The 19159-nt window shown below is 42.9% G+C and overlaps 1 protein-coding gene across 1 annotated transcript in view; it reads left to right on the plus strand.

Annotated features, from left to right (window-relative positions):
* The first annotated feature begins 1484 nt into the window (after nucleotides 1–1484).
* The window catches only part of rttn (rotatin), a 29525-nt gene continuing 11850 nt past the window's right edge, over nucleotides 1485–19159 (plus strand). The window contains exons 1-30 of the mRNA XM_070986508.1: nucleotides 1485–1579; nucleotides 1920–2107; nucleotides 2436–2631; nucleotides 2834–2932; nucleotides 3019–3109; nucleotides 3288–3402; nucleotides 4834–4984; nucleotides 5416–5581; nucleotides 6222–6412; nucleotides 6651–6766; nucleotides 7691–7858; nucleotides 7966–8178; nucleotides 8377–8489; nucleotides 8602–8728; nucleotides 9066–9191; nucleotides 9411–9527; nucleotides 10079–10218; nucleotides 10879–11050; nucleotides 11138–11237; nucleotides 11912–11997; nucleotides 12609–12726; nucleotides 13126–13222; nucleotides 13310–13375; nucleotides 13470–13661; nucleotides 14487–14729; nucleotides 15284–15440; nucleotides 16518–16684; nucleotides 17334–17553; nucleotides 18554–18682; nucleotides 18773–18883. Coding sequence (XP_070842609.1) covers nucleotides 1549–1579; nucleotides 1920–2107; nucleotides 2436–2631; nucleotides 2834–2932; nucleotides 3019–3109; nucleotides 3288–3402; nucleotides 4834–4984; nucleotides 5416–5581; nucleotides 6222–6412; nucleotides 6651–6766; nucleotides 7691–7858; nucleotides 7966–8178; nucleotides 8377–8489; nucleotides 8602–8728; nucleotides 9066–9191; nucleotides 9411–9527; nucleotides 10079–10218; nucleotides 10879–11050; nucleotides 11138–11237; nucleotides 11912–11997; nucleotides 12609–12726; nucleotides 13126–13222; nucleotides 13310–13375; nucleotides 13470–13661; nucleotides 14487–14729; nucleotides 15284–15440; nucleotides 16518–16684; nucleotides 17334–17553; nucleotides 18554–18682; nucleotides 18773–18883 — 4206 coding nt within the window. The 5' untranslated portion in view covers nucleotides 1485–1548. The remainder of the gene's footprint in view (nucleotides 1580–1919; nucleotides 2108–2435; nucleotides 2632–2833; nucleotides 2933–3018; nucleotides 3110–3287; nucleotides 3403–4833; nucleotides 4985–5415; nucleotides 5582–6221; nucleotides 6413–6650; nucleotides 6767–7690; nucleotides 7859–7965; nucleotides 8179–8376; nucleotides 8490–8601; nucleotides 8729–9065; nucleotides 9192–9410; nucleotides 9528–10078; nucleotides 10219–10878; nucleotides 11051–11137; nucleotides 11238–11911; nucleotides 11998–12608; nucleotides 12727–13125; nucleotides 13223–13309; nucleotides 13376–13469; nucleotides 13662–14486; nucleotides 14730–15283; nucleotides 15441–16517; nucleotides 16685–17333; nucleotides 17554–18553; nucleotides 18683–18772; nucleotides 18884–19159) is intronic.

Below are 19159 nucleotides of genomic sequence, written 5' to 3' on the forward strand. Positions count from 1 at the left end.
GGTCAAGATGTGATGCAAAGGTTTCCAAACATAACCATGTTACACACAATTACAGGGATGTGTGAGTAAAATACTTTTTATAGTGCGATGGTGCAGCCATATAAAAACAGCCTCCTGGATTTGAGTATTTGGCTCAGTGTGCAGTAAATATGATATACAGTATGAAGCTCTGGGCATATGATATTTGCCTAAAAAGACTGTGAGAAATATGTTGTACCGTAATTTGAAGTAACTTCAGCAGAAACTGGAGTGGAATATTGTTAAAATGTACGTATGTGCTGAGGTAAAACAGTACTGGATTATGAACGCACAAATTATCATTTTCCTTCTACCCTCTGAAACTCTTCAAAGGTGACAGAATATACAGTATGCAGCCAAATTAATTATAGGCTTAAATCCCTCTAGAATTCTCAAAAGCTGTGTGATTATATTATTATCATATCAAATTATCGTTTGCTAAGTTTGTTAATTATCACCCTGTCTGCTGATCATAGCCACATCACATCTCAAGTGTGAGATCTTGTGCAATTGGATTAACTGACACACAGAAAAGAATTCATGCTGCACTTGTGTTAAGAGGCGATGCATATCAACTTTGATTTTTTGAGAACATCAGTGTTTGAGGAGATTATTTTAATGACAGGATAATGTGGCTGCTGTCAAAACTTCATTCAATATTTAAGCAAAAGCCTTCAGTGATTCTTAAACATGCCTTGAAACACTGATGATCCCGACAAGAAAAATTGCTTCAGCGTGTTTACATAACATTTCAAAAGATCAGGCAAGAGACATGCCACAAATTGAAGCATCGCATGTGCCAGTCACGAATACTGTTGACAGAAAGGCCACCTGCAGACAGGATTTCTTGGGACATAATCTGATCAGTTGTGATCTAAACTTAAGTCCTTGCCCTAAAAAGGTTTGAGGACAGCTGTCAGTGTCATTGTCGGAGGGGTAAAGGTGGGAGACAAAATAACAAACTCATGCAAAGTAACACACCTCAAGTTTGCACTGCTGCAAAGGTGGATTGATATACCAGGATCAGGTTTCCAATTACTTTAATGATCATATCCCTTTTGGCTGGTGTTGTAACTGCTGTTCAGCTTTGTTAGTGCAATTTGTCTGGGTTTGGCAGTTTTTTAATTTTATATATAATTTGCAGTCTCTTTGGACCTTTATTGCTGCATGATGATTTTTGAACTGCTGATTAGCAGATTTCTCTGAGAAATGCTGCACTATTTATAAATATTATTAAGTTATACAAGAACAGTTTTCCTTTAGGTGCTTACATTATTGTATCGACATTATGTAAATGTTTTGTGGAAGTACATCATTATCTCTACAACGTCTCAAGTGATTTATCCTACACAGCTGTGTCCCGTGAACGCACCCCGGCTCCTCCACAGGAAGTGGAGTGACGCTGGCGCGTTTGTTGAAAACAGACGTTGTTGACATGACACTGGCAGACACTCACAGAGCTGACAAGCCTCGACCGCTGATGAAGTCTTTTTACCTCTTTTTTACACAGAGAGACGCAATACATTGAACATGGAGTTATCTCCACTTATAAAGAAAATAGGTAGGCTAACTTACTAGCTGAACAAATGTAGCTTAGAAGGCTGACTTTACCTGAGCTGTTAACAAAAGTCTCTAACTTGCCTAATATTAGCCGCTTGCATGCTAATGTTAGCTAACGATAGAAACCTCTAGCTGGACTCTACTTGTCCTCCAACTTAAGTATGCACAGTTATAGGAGATAACGTTAGCAAAGTAACCATAGTCAGTAAAACTTTTCTCAACTTCCACCCAGCGTTAGCTAGCTAGCTAGCAAGTTGCCGACTACCTAAAAACAAAACGTCGCTAACTTTGCTATAATGTCTCTCATCAACCAAACGCATTGTTTTTCCTACAAACCTCAGGTCACTCTCTGGTGGAGATAAGAGTTCGGGCTTTGAAGAGCATCATATGCAAGCTGGACCATTCCCTGATTTCTGTCTCTGACATTGTCCAAGAAAAGATGCTGTTTGTGTATCTTCTTGAATGGTTCAACTTCCCCGAGGTGCCAATGCAGGAAGAGGTCCTTGTATTGCTCTCATCGTTATCAAAGGTAACGTTAAATGCATGGCTAGATGGTTGATGCATTAGCGTTACCAGCACAGTCTTCCAGAGGACAGCAGCTAAAGAGGAGCAGTATACCAACTGTCAAAATAAACTTAAAATGTGATTTTGTAATTTCTTTAACGAGGCTAACCAGAATTTAACCAGTGAATTGAAGTAAGATCAATATTTGCCTTCGCCAGTTTATCACAGGATAAAGTTTCAAGGCAGGCTTAAGTCTCCTCCACCACACAACGTCTGCTTTTTACACTCAACATTTCACCAAAATTTAGCTTTTTCATTTTATGACTGTTTATTTTGTCATTTTGTTTTCCAAGCATCCTAGTGCAGCGCAGATGCTGAGAGACGTTGGGGCGGTGGACTTCCTCACCCAGCTGTCTCCTAATGTGGAACCCAGGCTGCGAGCTGTCATTGATGGAACCCTGGACCAGCTGTTCCAGCTACCTGAGCTACTCCCCAGTCATGCAATGGGCTACTCATGTCTACATGGACAACGCACCACAGCTCCAACAGGTGTTGCAAGTTGAAGCCAAATAATTGTTTGTTTTGATTCTGTCACCTGCAAACCACTGAATGTTCATATTGTTATGCAGAGGAGAGGTGGGAGAAGATTGTGTGGGTTGTTTGTTTACTTTACACAGATCTTATAACAGGTTCATCAGATGCTTGCAGTATGTGAAGTGGTACTTTAACAAATCTAGTGTCTCTGCTGTAGCGCCTACAGTAGTTCCACCTGAAGAGCATTTTCCTAAAATGGGCTATTTCCACAAGAGCATGCCAGACCATGCAGATGTACCACCTCAGAAGATAGCAGGTATCAGTTTTTGAATACTCGATGTTCATGATTTTTTTTATAGAAATTACTCTTTTTACATGTTTTATCCCTCTTGTGTTGCACAGTGCATGAGTCTGTGAGGTGTCTGAAGTTTTCTGTGTTTCCATGGCTGACTTTGACAAACACAGACACGCACATACTTTCATCCAATGAGAGGTGAGCGATGACACATGCACTGAATATAAAAAAAAATTATATATGCCTAATTAAGTTGCCGTGTAAAATTAGCAAAATTATGATTTAATTGCAGGAAGCAATTCATCGAGGGACACTTTGACCACTTTGATCAGCCAAAACAGTGATTATTAAACATATCTACTTTCATTTTAAACAGTTCCCTAAGGAGCAGCAACCCCAGCTTGGTGCGGACCACATGTGAACTTCTGTGTGATGTCATCATGCAGGACTTTCCCGCTGAAATCTTCCTGCAAAGGCCCAGTATTGTAAAGGTATCATCACTTTCAAGAATGTATGATGTTTGTCAGTCTTAGTATTCAAAACCTGTATTTGATGAAATTTTACACTTGATGCCTACCCTAAAATCTCAATGCTTCATTCAATGCAGATGTCCAAAGAGGAAAAATTACAGAATTCCAGGGCTTGCTTATTTCCTGCTTTTCTGGTTCTCAGCCAAGTATTGTTCATAATATTTAGCATTCTTGCTTATTCACGTCAGTTCGATGGCTTGTGTTATTTTGAGTGACCAGTGTGACCAACTCATAGTGGGATGTATGGGATGGTCACTCTAGCTACTGTCAAAATAATAACCTGTCAAATAATGTCCTTGAACAAAACAGCAATTTATAATTCAGTGTCCCTGATCTTGCAGGAGGTTGTGGAGGCCTCTGGAGGCTTACTTTGCTTGAGCAGGCACTAGATTGCTGTGAGGATGTAGTTTGGTCATGATGTGCGTCTTGCAGGGGTTGAAAGTCCTTGATGGAATGCTCTGCTTCTTTCCTCTGAAAGCATCACTGAATATCAGAGATTTTTATAAAGCTGGTCTTAGTCTTTGGGGGAGTGTCGTCTGTGTTATGTTGCAAATCAGAATGTGCTTCTGTCAAGTTGCTGTGTGCTGTAACTGAAATCATGTGTGGGCCAGCTGATGCGTACGGTCAGTCATAATCCTGAAATATACAGTGAAACCCGTCTTTATGTATTTATCTTACATTCAAAAGCTACACTCACTCCCATTTCTGTAAAAAAGGAAAGAAAGTGGACTGCACTTTTTGACGCATCTATTATGTCTGCAAAAAAGTACATCTTTTATGTGAGCTCCTCGTTTCATTGGCATAGACAGAGTGTTGGAGGAGACATCATTTTGCCCTGATGAGCCACTGCGAGTGAACATTACTATTTTGTTAATAAAGTGGTGCATTGCATTACATCGGTCTCAAGGCTTGTATTAGCATACTGTCACCCAGCAGTCTCATCATCAAAAAGAAATCATTATGGGAAAGTACTTTTCTTCTTGTGGCTTTACTTGGCCCCTCGTTTGAGTTACTAGAGCTATTAAGCTAAATTAAAAGACTTGGATTTAGAGACATGACATCATTAGCTACAGAGGGCAGGGAATCTGAACTTGGAACAAATTGCTGCTTCAATAATTCAATTCCGCTTGCCCTTTTTATTTAGCAAAGTTTATTACAACTTTTCTATCACTGTCTGGGTTGAGGTCCTGTTTGCACACAGCCTTTGCACGTTGTCTCAGCTTGGACTCAGTTTTTGTCGGTTTGTAAACAGAGTCATAAATCAATATATTTGCTGGCTTACAAGGATATCCTAATTGGATAATACTGGTTGTTAATTATGTCTTCAGAAAACCTCTTCATGACTCAGCTTCACAGTAACAACACTGCTCTGATATCCCCTTCTGTTGTCAGAACCTTCTGTCCCTGTTGAGGCTGGGTTCGGGTAAAGGTGAAGCGAGCTACCTGCACTTGCAGGCTCTTTCCTGCCTGCGGCAGCTTTGCGTGGGGCTGAGGAGGAGACTGCGCTTTCATCAAGATCCAAGCTTCTACTCTACAAAGCAAGGTAGCATGTCTTAGGAGTTAGCGTGCTGTACAGGTCTTTTCATGTGTTCTTAAATGCTGCTAGTTTTCAGATGGAGATCCATATTTTCTGCGTGCTTCTTCTCTTTACACATACTCTTTCATTATAAAGCACTTTATTAAACACATATGTATTATCTGATTGTAATGAGGCACTACATTTTGAATCATATGCTTCACATGAATGCATTCCTGAAGAGTACCACAGTGATTTATATTTTTCAAGTATCGACATTCTGAACTATTTAAGCGTAGTTTCAAGAAAACCTTCAGTTTTACATTTTCTTCAAATTCTAATCCCACTGATTAATTTCTTACCACTTCCTTAATCTTCTCTTTGCTTTATCATACAGGGTCTACGTGCAACTAATGTACAAGTATGTTTTTTTTTTCATTCTTTTTGTGGTCGTGCAGATCCAGTGTCTCAGAACTCGTCCTTTTCCTACTCCCAGGAGGTGCGGACACAGCGTTCCCAGGCCTCGTCCCCAAGGGCGGAGTGCTCTCCCCGTCCCTCTGTGGTGGGACGTACAGGCCAGAGGGCCAGGGGAGATGGCCAAGACGGAGATGCAGCTTCCAACAGGTGTGTGCATGTACACTCCATTTATGTGTATCTGTGCATTTTATCCAAAGGCTAAATGAGATTATAGTTAGAAAAGAACCGCATCACTTTCAGCACATCAGCTCTTGCTGTCTAAGGTATTGTTTCTTTGCATGTCTTTAGTGCTCCTGTTGGCAGTGGGTGCAGAGCTTTGCTCAGTTTGTCCTCTGTCACGCTTCTGAGGCATAAATGGTATTATGTTAGTCTGTCTTCCTTGCTTGTAGAAATAACTTTTTGATATGATTCAGCATTGTCGTCACTTCTGTTCACCAGACCCTAGACGTAACAAGAGATTGTTATACTTTTCAGAAATTTGTGCACAGTAGGATTTTTTTGTTGTGGCTTTGATAATGACAAAATTGCTACTGACACCGGCAACCCACATATGAAGATAAAACGACGTGAAAAAGACTGTGAAGGATTTTCTTCTTCAATATGAATAACACCAGGAGCCCTCTAGCGGCTGGTCTACAGTGTTTAAAAATCAGTTTCCGATTCCCGTGATGGCATGTTCAGTTTTTGTGAATCATCCCTATACAGCTCCTACGTCACTCTTTGTATTTGACTGGTCCAGATGGTGAATTTACAGTTGTCCTCTGCTCTTTGTCTGTGATTCATTCAGTGGCAGCTCACACAGAGGTGGAGCATCAGTCCAGGCCCCCAGGCAGACACCCCAGTCGCCCGCAGATGTGACCCAGTTGGCACTTCCTGACATGGGTGCAGAAGATGTCCTGGAGCTGCAGTTGCAGCAGCTCACTTTGGCTCAGTTCACTGTTGCCACCATGGAATATGCCATACCGCTGCTTAAGACAGGTAGGAGTCATTTATGTTCAGGTGGATGGGAGAAAAGATGTTTAAAATTATACTAATCAAGTATCGCCATCTGTTTTTTGTTTTTTTATTTGCTTGAGTGAAGATCAGATATTGCAGTTATCCCCTCACCTGTTTCACTGCACTGACTGTATTCTGTCATTGTTTGATCTTGTGAAAAAAAAAAACAAAACCTGGCCTTGCTCTCGCTCTGTTTCTCTCCTCCTCTCCTCTTTCTCAGAGGGTTCGCATGTGTTCCATCGTGTTCTGGAGCTGCTGTGCGACGCCGTCCTCCTGCTCGGGGACAGTGTTTGTGAGCTGGTCTGGGACGATCGCAGCCTGGTGGGGACGGAGCTGGCAAGTCAAAACACAACTCATGACAGCCTCTTATGTAGATGAATGGATACACTTCACTGAAAAGGGGGGAACTGGGTTGGCCACCTGACAATTTGCCACAGACACACAGGCGTGCGGTACTCAACTGTCAAGGAGAACTGTAGGCATGTGATTGAGCTGAATGAATTATATAAGGTTACAAAGGCTTTCTGCTGGTTACAAAGAGCTCCTCACACATCCAGGCACACCTCTCGCCTGTACCCCTGGGTTTATCCAAGCACAGAATTGTTGTGTTAGTAAATGCCTTCATTTATTATCTGTATTAAGTCCAAACAATGGATTGTGTTAAAGCAGTATGTTTTTTTTGTACTATGCAGAATCATTTGTTATTCTCCTGACTGTTTAAAGGGTATGTTCCTATACAGGGGGACTTATACACTTGTCAAACCCAGGCCCCTCTGGCCCTCTGCTGTTTAATACATGCCCAGAGCCTTGCAGCCTGAGAACTGTTTTGTCATCTTTATGTGGAGAGCAGCTTTTGTGTGCCAGACCTCTAGGTTTTTCCTATGGGAACGGCCAAACTGTTCATGCCATCCCTGGCAATGCACAGGGCATCTACTGCCCCCTGCTGGTGTATGCGCCCTATTGTTCTATTTCTACTCCCAGAACAAAGTGGCTGAGAATAGATTGTTCCAATTTATTCATACTGAGATAGGGTGGATCTGTATCTCGTCCCAAAATAACCCTGAAATCTGATTACATTCAATTCCTAACCCCTGGAACGAACAATTTTTCTCTTGGCTCGCAGCCAGTAGTTGTGCGTCTGTGTGTGTTTGTATGTGTGTGTGTGTACGCGTGCGCCTGTGTGTGTGAACATGTACATGTGTTGCTGTGTTTGTGTGGCATGTGTGCTTTTGTCTACATTTCTGTCTGTGTGTATTTTAGAAGGAGAAGCTGCAAGCCTGCATGGAACAACTGGGGGATATCCTGAGCTACCATGAGAGCTACTCAGCAGACATTCCCCACAGCTCTCAGGTTCATCACAGAATGGCTTACACAGGCACTGCTATATTCACCATTAAACTCCTACAGACCATCCTCCCTCCTGAGAAGGTGTGTGTGCACGTGTGTGACCAAATCCCAATGCTTTCTTTATGGTTTACTGTGATTACTTTATCTCCAAAACGAACAGTAAATTAAGGCTTCTCAACCTCACACAGGCTAGTGAAGGTCTCCCAGAAAACACAGCAACAGCTATTTTCCACCTATGCTTGGATACGTCATTGGGAGGTTTATTACCCAGCATGCAAGAAACAGCAGTGGCCTACTTGGAACAGGTAAACTCAGACAGCCATGAACTCTACAGGAGGGTGACCCGTGCAGCTCTCTGGATGGAATCCACTTGCAGCTTCCTCAAGGAAGCACACGCTGAGGTATGAGCCGCCTGTCACATGGCAATAACCAGTTGTAGCTCTGCATTCTACAGAGAGGGGCAGTCGGTTTTTACAGCTATGCATTTCTTCATTTAAAAACCATGCAACTCATGCCCTCATGCTGTAGTAAAACCTGTTTAGCCTGTCACTCACATATCATCATTTTGTGTCCATTCTTTCATTTATTTCTTCATTAAGGGAGAGAAGAACTGGTTGGAGTTGCTGGAGCTGGCAGACCAAGCCATAGATGGCCTTCCGTTTCACCAGCACTTACCAATCATCAAGGAATGTGTTCACATCTGCTCCTACCTGTACGAGAAAAGTCATCGCTTCCTGCAATTCAAGCCAGTCATTTATTCTGCTGCATTTATATATTAAGTGTTTTCATGCTAGTTTAAATTCCTTTTGGTTGTCCATCACCAGGTGGAAGTTCAATCAGCCCAGTCCCCTCCTCCAGACAGAGAGCCAGAAACTTTTCCTAAAGCTGCTGTCTCATCCCTTACCGCTTGTCAAGACGGAAACATACGAATGCTCTTTAAACCTGGTCAAGGTCAGGGCTTCCTCTATACACACTCGCTGTTTAAGTGAGATTGTGCAGGTTCAGGGCTAAAATTATGCCTACTAAAGCTATAACGTGGGTCTGTTTGGTGGGCCATATGGGTATATGTAAATAAGTATGATGAAGATGAGCTGAATCACAGATCTCTGGCAGTGTGCTGTTAAAAACCCCCGTGACATTTGAAATCTGTCTTCCTTTTCATTTTTGCTAACCACCATCTAGAATACATAGCTACACTTAAAGTGAATTGGAACTCTCGAATGCGCGCACAAGTGAGAGGAAAGCGATAATTTATGATGTGCTTCGGTGTGATTACATACACCCCTAGGACTGCCTTGGCATCCAGAATGTGTCACGACAGGAACCAGGAGCCTGCGGTGGAGTCAGCTTCCTTCTCCACCACAGGGTGCTCTATGAAATAAGCGCTTTTGGACTCCAGGATTCTGCAGAGAGGGTAGGCAAACATGTGTGTGCTTCCTGTATTTATACTAGATTTAGACCTTTGCAGCAGGGTTGTTCTGGCCACTGTTTAAATATGTAAGTTTAGTTAAGGTCATGCTAAACTGTCAGGGCTCACCGGTTTCATGTCATTTCTACATTTAAAAGTCACCTGCTTGTAAATGTTTTTTCGACAGTGCCTTTGTGAACTCAGCAGTTTACCTGTGATCTATAGGTGAATGTTGCTGCCAAGGATATTCTGCTATTCCTGCTCAAGGGACGATTGATGATGACACCGTCAACCTGGGACAGGTTCAATGAGGCGCTTTACCCGGTCATGCCCGTGTTACAGGTGTTGTGCTCTGTGTAGAGGCTGTGTTGTGTTTGCACTGCAGAGCTCATAAAGCCGCATCATGTGTGGAGCTTATTGCATTATATTTATTGAGCTCGGGGAAGTGCTGTGTGTTCTCCACAAGCAAAACAAGTGTGATCAAAAGTGCAATTTTAGTGCTCTTGGACCACAAAAGACTACATATTGAGCCGCCACTGAGAAAATGTAGTTATTCTCTCATTTACATTGTCTCTGCTATATTGTTTCCTTTTTGGGTGGGAAAAAAACACAGGCTTTTATTAATTGTTCAGTTTCAGGCAACAGAAAGCCTGGAAATTCTTCATGAATATACATGAGATTTTGACTAGGCTGTCAAATGTGATTTAATTCAAGGAGGCCATTCAGAGATGGGCCCGCCATGTCAACAAGAGATGAAATGAAACCACCCGTAATCAAAGCGATGCATATTTTATTTACTGTTTTGCTGCTTAGCCGGAATTCCCCATTGTTCGCTCCATTGTCTGCCAAGGCAGGCTGAGAACTGTGTGTGTGCGTGTCTGTGTGTGTGGCAGGGTTACGCCGGCACTGAGGAGTCACTGGGAAACTGTGTCCTGCTGATAAGTGACATGTCGGACGTGGCAAGAGACAAGGTGTTTCCAAGCACAGCCAAGCTAAAAGCAGCGCTCCGACTCCTCTTCACCAAACAGCCCACGTGAGTCGGGGCTGGGGTTCTTCCTTTTGTCAGTCTTTGCATTTGTATGGGTATTACGTGCCTGCCCAGATGTGTGCGCGTATCTCAGATGTGCTTATGTGTGTACTGTATGTTTGTGATGCCATGTTTGTCCTATGTCTCTGCTTGTGTGAAGTTGTTTGCCGTTGGGTTTCAGGGTTTATTTGTGAACCAGGCAAACTCCTGATAGTCTAAAATATTCCGCTCGTTCACTCATGATGTGATGGACATATTACCGCTGCCTGTTACTGTCAGCTGATGTGCTCATCAAGTCATCTAAATGCTCTGTGAGGCCTGTGTAAAACAACTATCTGGTCCCAGTCTATGAATATTGATGGAGATGGAAATTAACACCAGACACTGGCCAGGAGACAAGTCCCTGGTAAATTTCGGCAACAGCTGATAAATTTGTCCGCCATGCCAGCCATTTTTGACAATCAACCATTTGGATGTCGTGTTAGAAAAAAAACAAAACAAACATGTCAGGCAGGTAGCATATTTAGTTGAGTATTAGTACTGTAATGCCGACAGAGGGCTTGCTTTATCATCTGAATAGAGCTGTTTCATGTGGTTTTTAAACTGTGTGATTTTCAATTAAATATTTAAATCCAAGTTTTGCATAAATTCTGCTCATTATTACAGTGTGAGAATCGCAGCTGTGCAACAAATCCTGCCCCACCTGTGCAATGAAGACAACGCTTGCACAGCCAGACCAGACCTGGCTGGACAAGCGATCTCCTCACTCCCCAACCTCTACTGCCTCCGAGCCCCTTTAGACATCACACTGGACAGCAGCAACAAGTCCGTCCTGAAGGTATAAATCCACATACACAGAAGGAAAACACACTCAGATACACTGATAAGATGGAAGCACTTACTTAATGGGTCTAATGGTGGCTAGGTGGAGTCGGTGGAGAAGCTGTTTTGCATCCTGTCCTCAGACACGGTTGACATCTCCCTGAGAAGATCGGCAGCAGAGCAGCTGTCTGTGGTGCTACAAGGTGTGTGATACAGTATTTCCTCTAAGCTATTGTGTTATATTTCCATGTTGAATCTTGACTTTGGCAGGATAATACTTTTAAATCAGCCTTTAAAAGCCTACTTCCATGTACTACTCTGTAATCGCTGAGACCTTTCCTCTCAGAGTACTAATGTAGAGGCATATTTTAATGACACACTGTTATATTTTGGGCCCCTTTGAACTCCTTTATTTCCTGTCCCAACGTGTCGCTGCATCAAATTCAGAATAAGCATATATTTCAATTGAGTATATGTCAGAAAGGATTAGACAGCATGCCAATTGCTTTAGCATCTGTGTTATATAAGCAGAATGGCGTTGCTATCCATTCACATCCCTCTAATAGGTGATTTGAGGATGATATAGAGTTTAATATTCCATAATTAAGTAGAGGATGTGCCTGAATTATCAGCCACATAAAAACAAGGCTGAAAGGCCTAAACAGAGTTGGAGATGACATTTTCCGCACTTGATGAAAAGTTTGTGTGATAAGTGAGAGCTCTCCCGTTGTGAAAAACACAATTGAAATGAGTGCAGCGGAGTTGGTGCCTTCCCACCACCATATGTTTTAGACAAGCATGAAAAGCAAATAGTTGAGGATTATGCAAATGTTTATTGTCAGTGCGTATATTGAATTGTTCTCTTACGTCCCCGCAGACACAGCAATGCACCCAGTGCTGAAGAATCTTGGAATAACAGACAAAGTCATTTCTTTCATTATGGAGAGTGTAAACGGCAACAAGGTAAAAACAAACCTGCTTTGGCAAAGTGATAAATAGACGTGTGCTCAACGAATTGCTGCTGAAGCCAAATAAGACAAACCCTGCTTTTCATAAACGTAGCTCCATGCACTCCCATTTATATACATGTCCTCATTTATATGTGCTCACATGTGAGTGCATGTATTGCCAGCGGATGTGGCGGAAACCCACTGAGGCGTGCATGATAGAAGGATGAAATGGCCTGTGTTAATAGTGGCAGACAGGGCCTGGTCAGCAGTGGTTTTTGCCCTCTAGTTCCTGCAGCCTGCTGCTCATTCCCAGGCCTCGGATCAGAAGCTGCTAACGGGGATAATTGTCCAGCGTGTTTGGCTACATGGAGGTGGAGGAACACGGCCACAGTTAACAAGTGTGGATAAGAGGGATGCCTGCAGGTTGAATTTGTCCCAACGCTGCATTGCCTGCAACCTGTGCAGTCACACCATTTGGGCTTGTCTTATGTGAAGAGACAGGGAAGAGGCCCCGTGCTTTTGTATGTGAGAGACACAGAAGCAGGAGGAGACAGAAAGAGAATATGTGTGTTTGTGTTTTCCCTGCAATTAAACACCGAGCGCGTATGTTGCTGTTCTCCCCAGAGCTTCGACTGCCTGCTGGAGCCTTGTGTATGTATCCTGAGGAAGCTGGCGTATGCAGATCCATCTCTGAGGCACAGCCTGGCGCAGCACAACCTCCTGCTCCTCACACTGCTCAGGGGTACGTTCACAAGACAACTCATTAAGTAACAGCTATGCACGTTGTGTTTTGTGGCTCGGGGGCACGTTCTCAAAAAAAAAACGACGACAAGTCATCCGTTGATGCATAGCTTTTAACCATGTTGTCACACTGCAGTAAGTGGCATATTAGTATGATGCAACTTGTTGCTATAGAGCTCAGCTCAGCACCAGTACATTGTTCAAAGCTTTATCTGCAATGCTCTTGTATTTTCGTTGCCTAATTTGTAGCCAAAGTCACTCATTTTAAATCGGGGCAACAATTAATTTAGATTATGACTTCTTGATGTGACTATCTGTGCATTTGTAGATTGTTATTACTGTTTTTGGCAGAGCTGATTGTTTTGGAGTGTAAATTCTGCATGTTGTGTCTACATTATAGCATCCTTGATTTTGAAGGAGAACAAAGGCAGTGGAAGTGAGATCGCTGTCCTGATGAGTCTGTTGCTATTTGATGAGATTGCCAGCATTGAAATATGGTGAGTTTATTGTTCCTCTCATAGAGCTTTCCAAAATAGACGCGCATCCAAAAATTTGTTTGTGTTACCTGTTTTTTGCGTCACCAGGTCAGACAAATCTAACACAGACGTGACCCTCGCCCCATTCTCCCTGCCGCTGTCAGTAATACGCAAGTAAGCTGAACACTTTTGGTTTCTTTAAAGATCTCCTTCTCTCTTCCCTTTCATAAGCAACATTAACAACATTAATTCTCCAAAATCCCCCCAGGTACAGCCTCCCTTTCCGGGCGGTGACCCATCATGCTGTTAGCCCGTACTGCTGCGTCCTGCCCCCATCCTCTGACCTGTTGACCTTGGCACCTGCCCGCCAAGCCCTGCAGGTGGCCTGGAACACTGCATGGCATTCTGGGATAGACAACCTCATTGAAGAGCTGCATGGCACCTCTACTGACATTACTGAGTAAGAACCTTAATGTGTCTTACTCCTATGCATGCAGTGGGGTGTTAGCACAGTCTATTTGTAGTTGTCTGTTCACGTACAGTATATTGGTTTATTTATTAGTGTCACGCCATGCAAGAAATGAAATGATGCAGAAACTGAGCAGAACAATAATTCTATAGGAGGATATTTTTATTATAAAAAAACAAAAAACCAACCTGCTACCCAGTCCTCTATGTTCTCTCCAGTAGAGAATTGCTTAGAAGACTCAGAGGCTTGGCATCTTGTGTTTCATCTGTCTTCATTTGCTTCTAACGTGACCTAATTCAAACAGATGAGAATGTCTCTCGCACAGTTTTAACCGGCTTGATTACACCGCCACAGATGGATCAATCCACCAGAAACGAAATTCCTTACAGTGGTATGATTGAGAGAAGATACTTGTTTAGGATAGATTAGTCAATGAAAATTGAGAGGAATCTCAATCAAACTCCTTAACCTCTGATTATATTGTTGTGTCTTATTACAAAGTTCAGAATCTTTTTTTTTCCATACTGTTTTGATGTAATTTTGACAGTTTCCCTGGGTATTGCCGGTGTGATGCTTGGCTCTGCTTCTGCTTGATTCAGTTGCAAGTATTTCTCAGACAGCATCTCTCTTTGGATGACTCATAAATGTCTCATCCCTCCAGATTGGCGATCAAATATGTTTGTTAATGCAGTCATTAGTATGCTTCTGAGGATGCTACTTATGCAACACACTTGTCAGCACATCAATAGTCATGTAATCTGATCTGGAATGCATGTTTGGTTTTTTTTTTTAACCATTCGCATTTGTTCCCTGTAGATTTCATCCTGACTTAAAGCTGTCAGGGGCGCAGGTTCTGTCGCTGCGGGCAGTACACCTCCCCACCGCGCTGCAGGATTGCATCCAGGCCATCACCACAGCAGCAGGACACAGCTCGGTGACCTCTGCCCTCTCCAGGCTCAGCCTCTATCTACTGATTGACAGACTGGCCCTCCCTCACATCCCCACCCACAGCTGCAGAGACACCCTTCGCTCCCTCAGTTGGCAGGCAGCAGTGACCAGGTACAGTGCATACAAATTAAAGTACAGATTCATGTACTTTAGGTTCACACGCTGATAAACAAGCCAGTAAATTTGTCTCGTTAAGGTTTACGAATTAAGCAAATCATGGGAGGTGTTTTATGACATTTCCGCACAGTATGTCATTAGCATAACTGCTGCTGTTGAATAAGACACTTAATAAGAAACTTGTTGTGAACCAAATGTTTTTCCACGGCTCAGTGAGCACAGGTTGGCTTTATCTTTTTCTCTTTGAAGAACTGACATAAATTAATAGTGTGGAATGCTGGCTGAGAGTAAAACAGTATGATAAACTTATATCTTTGACAAAAAGTTGATCGTGTTTGGTTTGTTTGACAGCTTGGCAATGATTGTCCTCCATTTTTCCCCCATATGCTGTGATAGCTTATGTCTAATGCTTGTTATTGGTTAGTGCAATTAATATCTCGACTGCACAGTGAAGTTTTTATTCTAGTAAGTGGTCAAATAATGAGCATTAACCAGCATCACTGAGTATTTTTCCTTTAACCACATCCTCTGTCTCTTCCTCCCTGCAGGTTTCTCCAGGTGCGTCCAGCCAGTGTGGAGGATGAGAGGTTGCTGGTGGGCATTGTTGCATTTCTGAATGCCTACTTCAAACAGATACACACTGACTCTGCATCAGACCTAGAGGACAAGGACCTGTGCTGGATACTGCAGCTGCTTCTCAACCAGGTACGAACACTTTACCCCTCCTGGACAAGCGACAAAGTCGAACCTCACTACAATAGTTGTGTAGGGTTTTGGCTTAAAGGGATAGTTGAGAATATTTGAACACAAACTGTCAAAGTTGTCACGTGGTTGTGGTATAGATGCATGGACTCCTGTGTACGACTATATTGGAGCTCGCCTTTAGTGTGCATGTGCGTGGTTGTAAAATACTGCATGTGTGTGCATCTCTGTTAGCTAATAATCTGGTTAGGCTCTCCCCTCTCCAACACAGAGGGTTATATACTCGTAATCAATGCTTGAATAAATCACACGTCATCCGACAAGCCGAACATATTACTCTCTCATAACGACAGGAAAATAGTATCACAGCGTACCACCTCAGACCTGCGGCAGAGATTATTTCCAGAGCTCTTAACACAAAGTTGGAGTCAGATTTGCGCCCGAGGAGAAGAATAACCACACTGTTTTATCGAGGAGAGCTACTTTTAGGATTTAATCAGTCTCACCTTGGCTTTCTCATTAATGTGTGTGTAAACAATAAGCCCTCCCCTGGCAGCTAAAGCAGACTCGGATTGAATGCCTGGTAGGGGTGAGCAGCTCTGCTCTGCTCCGACTTTTCTGTAATTACTGAGCTGTTTCAGGAACATCTGTCGCTCTCTACACTTTCATTAACTATCTACTCCGTGTGTGTGCACCGCTCAATAAGAAATTATGGATGTTTGGCTTGCTTAGATCTTAGTTTTGCAGGGAGAGACGGGTGGTGTTAAGAAGGAGGTGCTCGCTCAAATACACCTGTCAGCCTCCTTTACATCTCATCAGTTTGTTTGAATTTGGAAAGGTCAGCAGATAAATCTTATTTTACCATTAATACTACATAATCCACTGAAGTTAATCATCCCTCTGAACAAGGAGATGTACTTTTAAGATGTGCGCACAGTTAGGAGAGTGCAAGAAGGCATAAAAAGAAATTCATAAATTATTGTTATCACATTAAAGTGGGATGAACTCAAAATGATTGCACAAAATCCAAAAACGAACCAATAAAAGCTGTTGGTGTCAATTCATCCATGAATCATCCAGGAGACAGAATCCCTCCTTAATTTGCTGCTCGGTGTGGAGACCCAGACCTCGACTCAGAGCCCGGGGGAGCCGGAGGAACTCAAGAACCATGTCAGCCAGAGACTGCAGAGAGAGCTCACCAGCTTCTTTAACCTCTTACTCCTCCGACTGACACAAACCACCGACAGGTTGGATGATTTCACACAGAAATCTGTCACAGGACAGGCGATAGACACAGTCCTCTGTTTTTCAGTCTTTTATTTCAATTTAAATATTACATGGAAAGTTTTAAATTAACAACCGTTGTCTTAAGTTGTGTCTAATTTTGAATTCCATTTCTTGCATTATAATACTAAAATAGTGAGGAAGTTGTTTATCTAACATACGGTGAAGCACAACTGACCTTCCAGGACTGTTTTTCTGCTGGCGATGTTCAGCAGTATTTTCAAATGAATTCTTGATGAAAAATAAATGAAAGAACTGTAATTGTTACTCTGTTAGTGCATCTGAAAGGTGAATGCACTCTCATGTGATGCTGTTCAGCCTTCCTGTGGGGTTAGAAAATCGATTAAAATCACCAGGATGAAAAAAGATACTGAAGTGTTCTTCCACTGTAGGGGAAGTGTTTATTTCAGTTCATTTTTGATGAAAATCCTGCGAGCTTAGTCGTTCAGAACATGAAAATGAATGCCAAACACATAAAAAGCCACAGGCTTATGATAAAGAATTGGTATGCTAATTGTCAAGCTTATATTGTCTTTTTTCTCTGCCTCTTCTCCGCCTTCGTGTCTGCCTGTTTCTCGCTCTTTCCCACTCTGTCCTTTCCTGTCTGTCCAGGCTGTGTCTGGCATTAGCAGGCCCCTTCAAGAGCCAGCTGGCAGTCCGTTTGCTCCAGAGCCTGCGGGTGTCTGACGCCCCGCGTTTCTATGGCCTTCCCAGCCTGGAGAGGACACTGCAGGGCATGGTCAGCCTGACTGCCCAGCCTGGCTGGAGCTCCCACTGCCCTGACCTGGAGCCCCCCTCCCTCTGCTCCAAATATCTCAGTGGGCTATTAGAGGTGTGTGTTTGTGTGGGGCATGTGTGTGAAGTTCTGTGCTTGCATAGCGTGTGTGCATGTGTTACAAGAGCATATGCAAGCCTCCTACCCTCTCATCAGAGCTGAGACTGCCTACAGAAATGAATAAAATGAAAAGCTCAGTACTTTCTGAGGAATTAATTAAAATTAAGCAGAATATGGTTACGGGACATGAATTGCAAAAGGTAAAAATCTCATTGATTAGATATGCCACACTGGTAAGATGCTGATGAGATTAATCAACCTTGCCTATTCCATCTGTTCAGTTGTTCAACAGTCCATAAAACAATATTGTAACACAGTGTGGACCAGCTTGTGCAGCAGGCCTCAGCACGGAGGTGTCCAAACTTTTGTTTTTGATTGGGAAAGGAGACCCCTGTGGAATAGACTATTCTGCTTAGACAGGGCCTGTTCTTTTTCATTTGGGTTGTTTAAATGTGCAGCTTTCATGGACATGAATTAAGATCAGCTGAAGACTGAAGGTTCATTTCCTTTTTCAGTTAAGATCTCAGGTGGCTGCTTCTGTCTCACTGCTACCAGTCAGAGCTCTAACTCTAAAGTCTTCTCAACCCCGCTGACCCACCTCTCACCTGATACTCCTGGCACTGTAGGGCCCTGAAGCTCAGCCGGCCTTGGGCTTCTCTCTCTTCATGTGCTCTTCAGTGCAGTCCCACACTCTGATGCCACATCAAAGCGAAATAATTAGTCTCAGCTGTATTTAGCTTGGGACGCAGTGAGTTGTATGACAAGCACACAGTAATCACCAACTCAGAAACAAGCACTCTTTGTTTCTTTGCTTTTGGTGTTCACATGACAAATGAAGAGAAACAGAAATGTGATAACACCACTTATACTTAATCACACGCAGTTCTGTCAGCTATGACTTTGCAGGATGAAAAACTCTGGATGGGAGGCAATAAAACACTCATTGCACTGTAGCACTCTATTTCAATATACCAAATAAAATCTGTCCTCTGCGCAGGTGATCTCCTCATTTTATGTAGAGTGGGGAGGCAACTCCTTGTCTTTCATGGGGAAAGGTGTGACCAAGAATGCTGTCATCTCGTTGCTTCACCTGTCCCATGAGATGATGGTGGAAAACAAGGACAAGGCAAGTGTCAACAGTGGTTCCACTGCTCTGCTGTGAGGATGTTAGAATGCAACCAAAAGCATGTTTTTCTTTCCATTTTGTCTGCATCAGGACTTTATATCCCAGTGGTCTTTGGGGAACGAGGCCGCCGCAGAGGAGGCTAGTGGCTCTCAGCTCGGTTTGGCGTGGCTCATCCCACTATGGGTCGACAGAGATCAAGAAGTACGCACAGTCTGCAGCTTCTCGTTTTCTTGAATTCATGATAATTTAAACATATATTCCAACATATGTAAACTATATACAATACATGACACTCCAGTCTTCAATATTTAGCTGTTCACTTTTCATTATTCAGCTCACACTTCATAAACTCTCTCTGTCATAAGATGAAGCGTCTAGATGCTTGACTTTTGGGACAACATGAAACCCATAAGAGTTGTGCAAGAACTCACAGACAAAAAGAAGCACATGACAGCCAGTCGCACTAAATTCTCTGTC

The sequence above is a fragment of the Chaetodon trifascialis genome, chromosome 18 (assembly GCF_039877785.1).
Source record: "Chaetodon trifascialis isolate fChaTrf1 chromosome 18, fChaTrf1.hap1, whole genome shotgun sequence".
NCBI lineage: Eukaryota > Metazoa > Chordata > Actinopteri > Chaetodontiformes > Chaetodontidae > Chaetodon > Chaetodon trifascialis.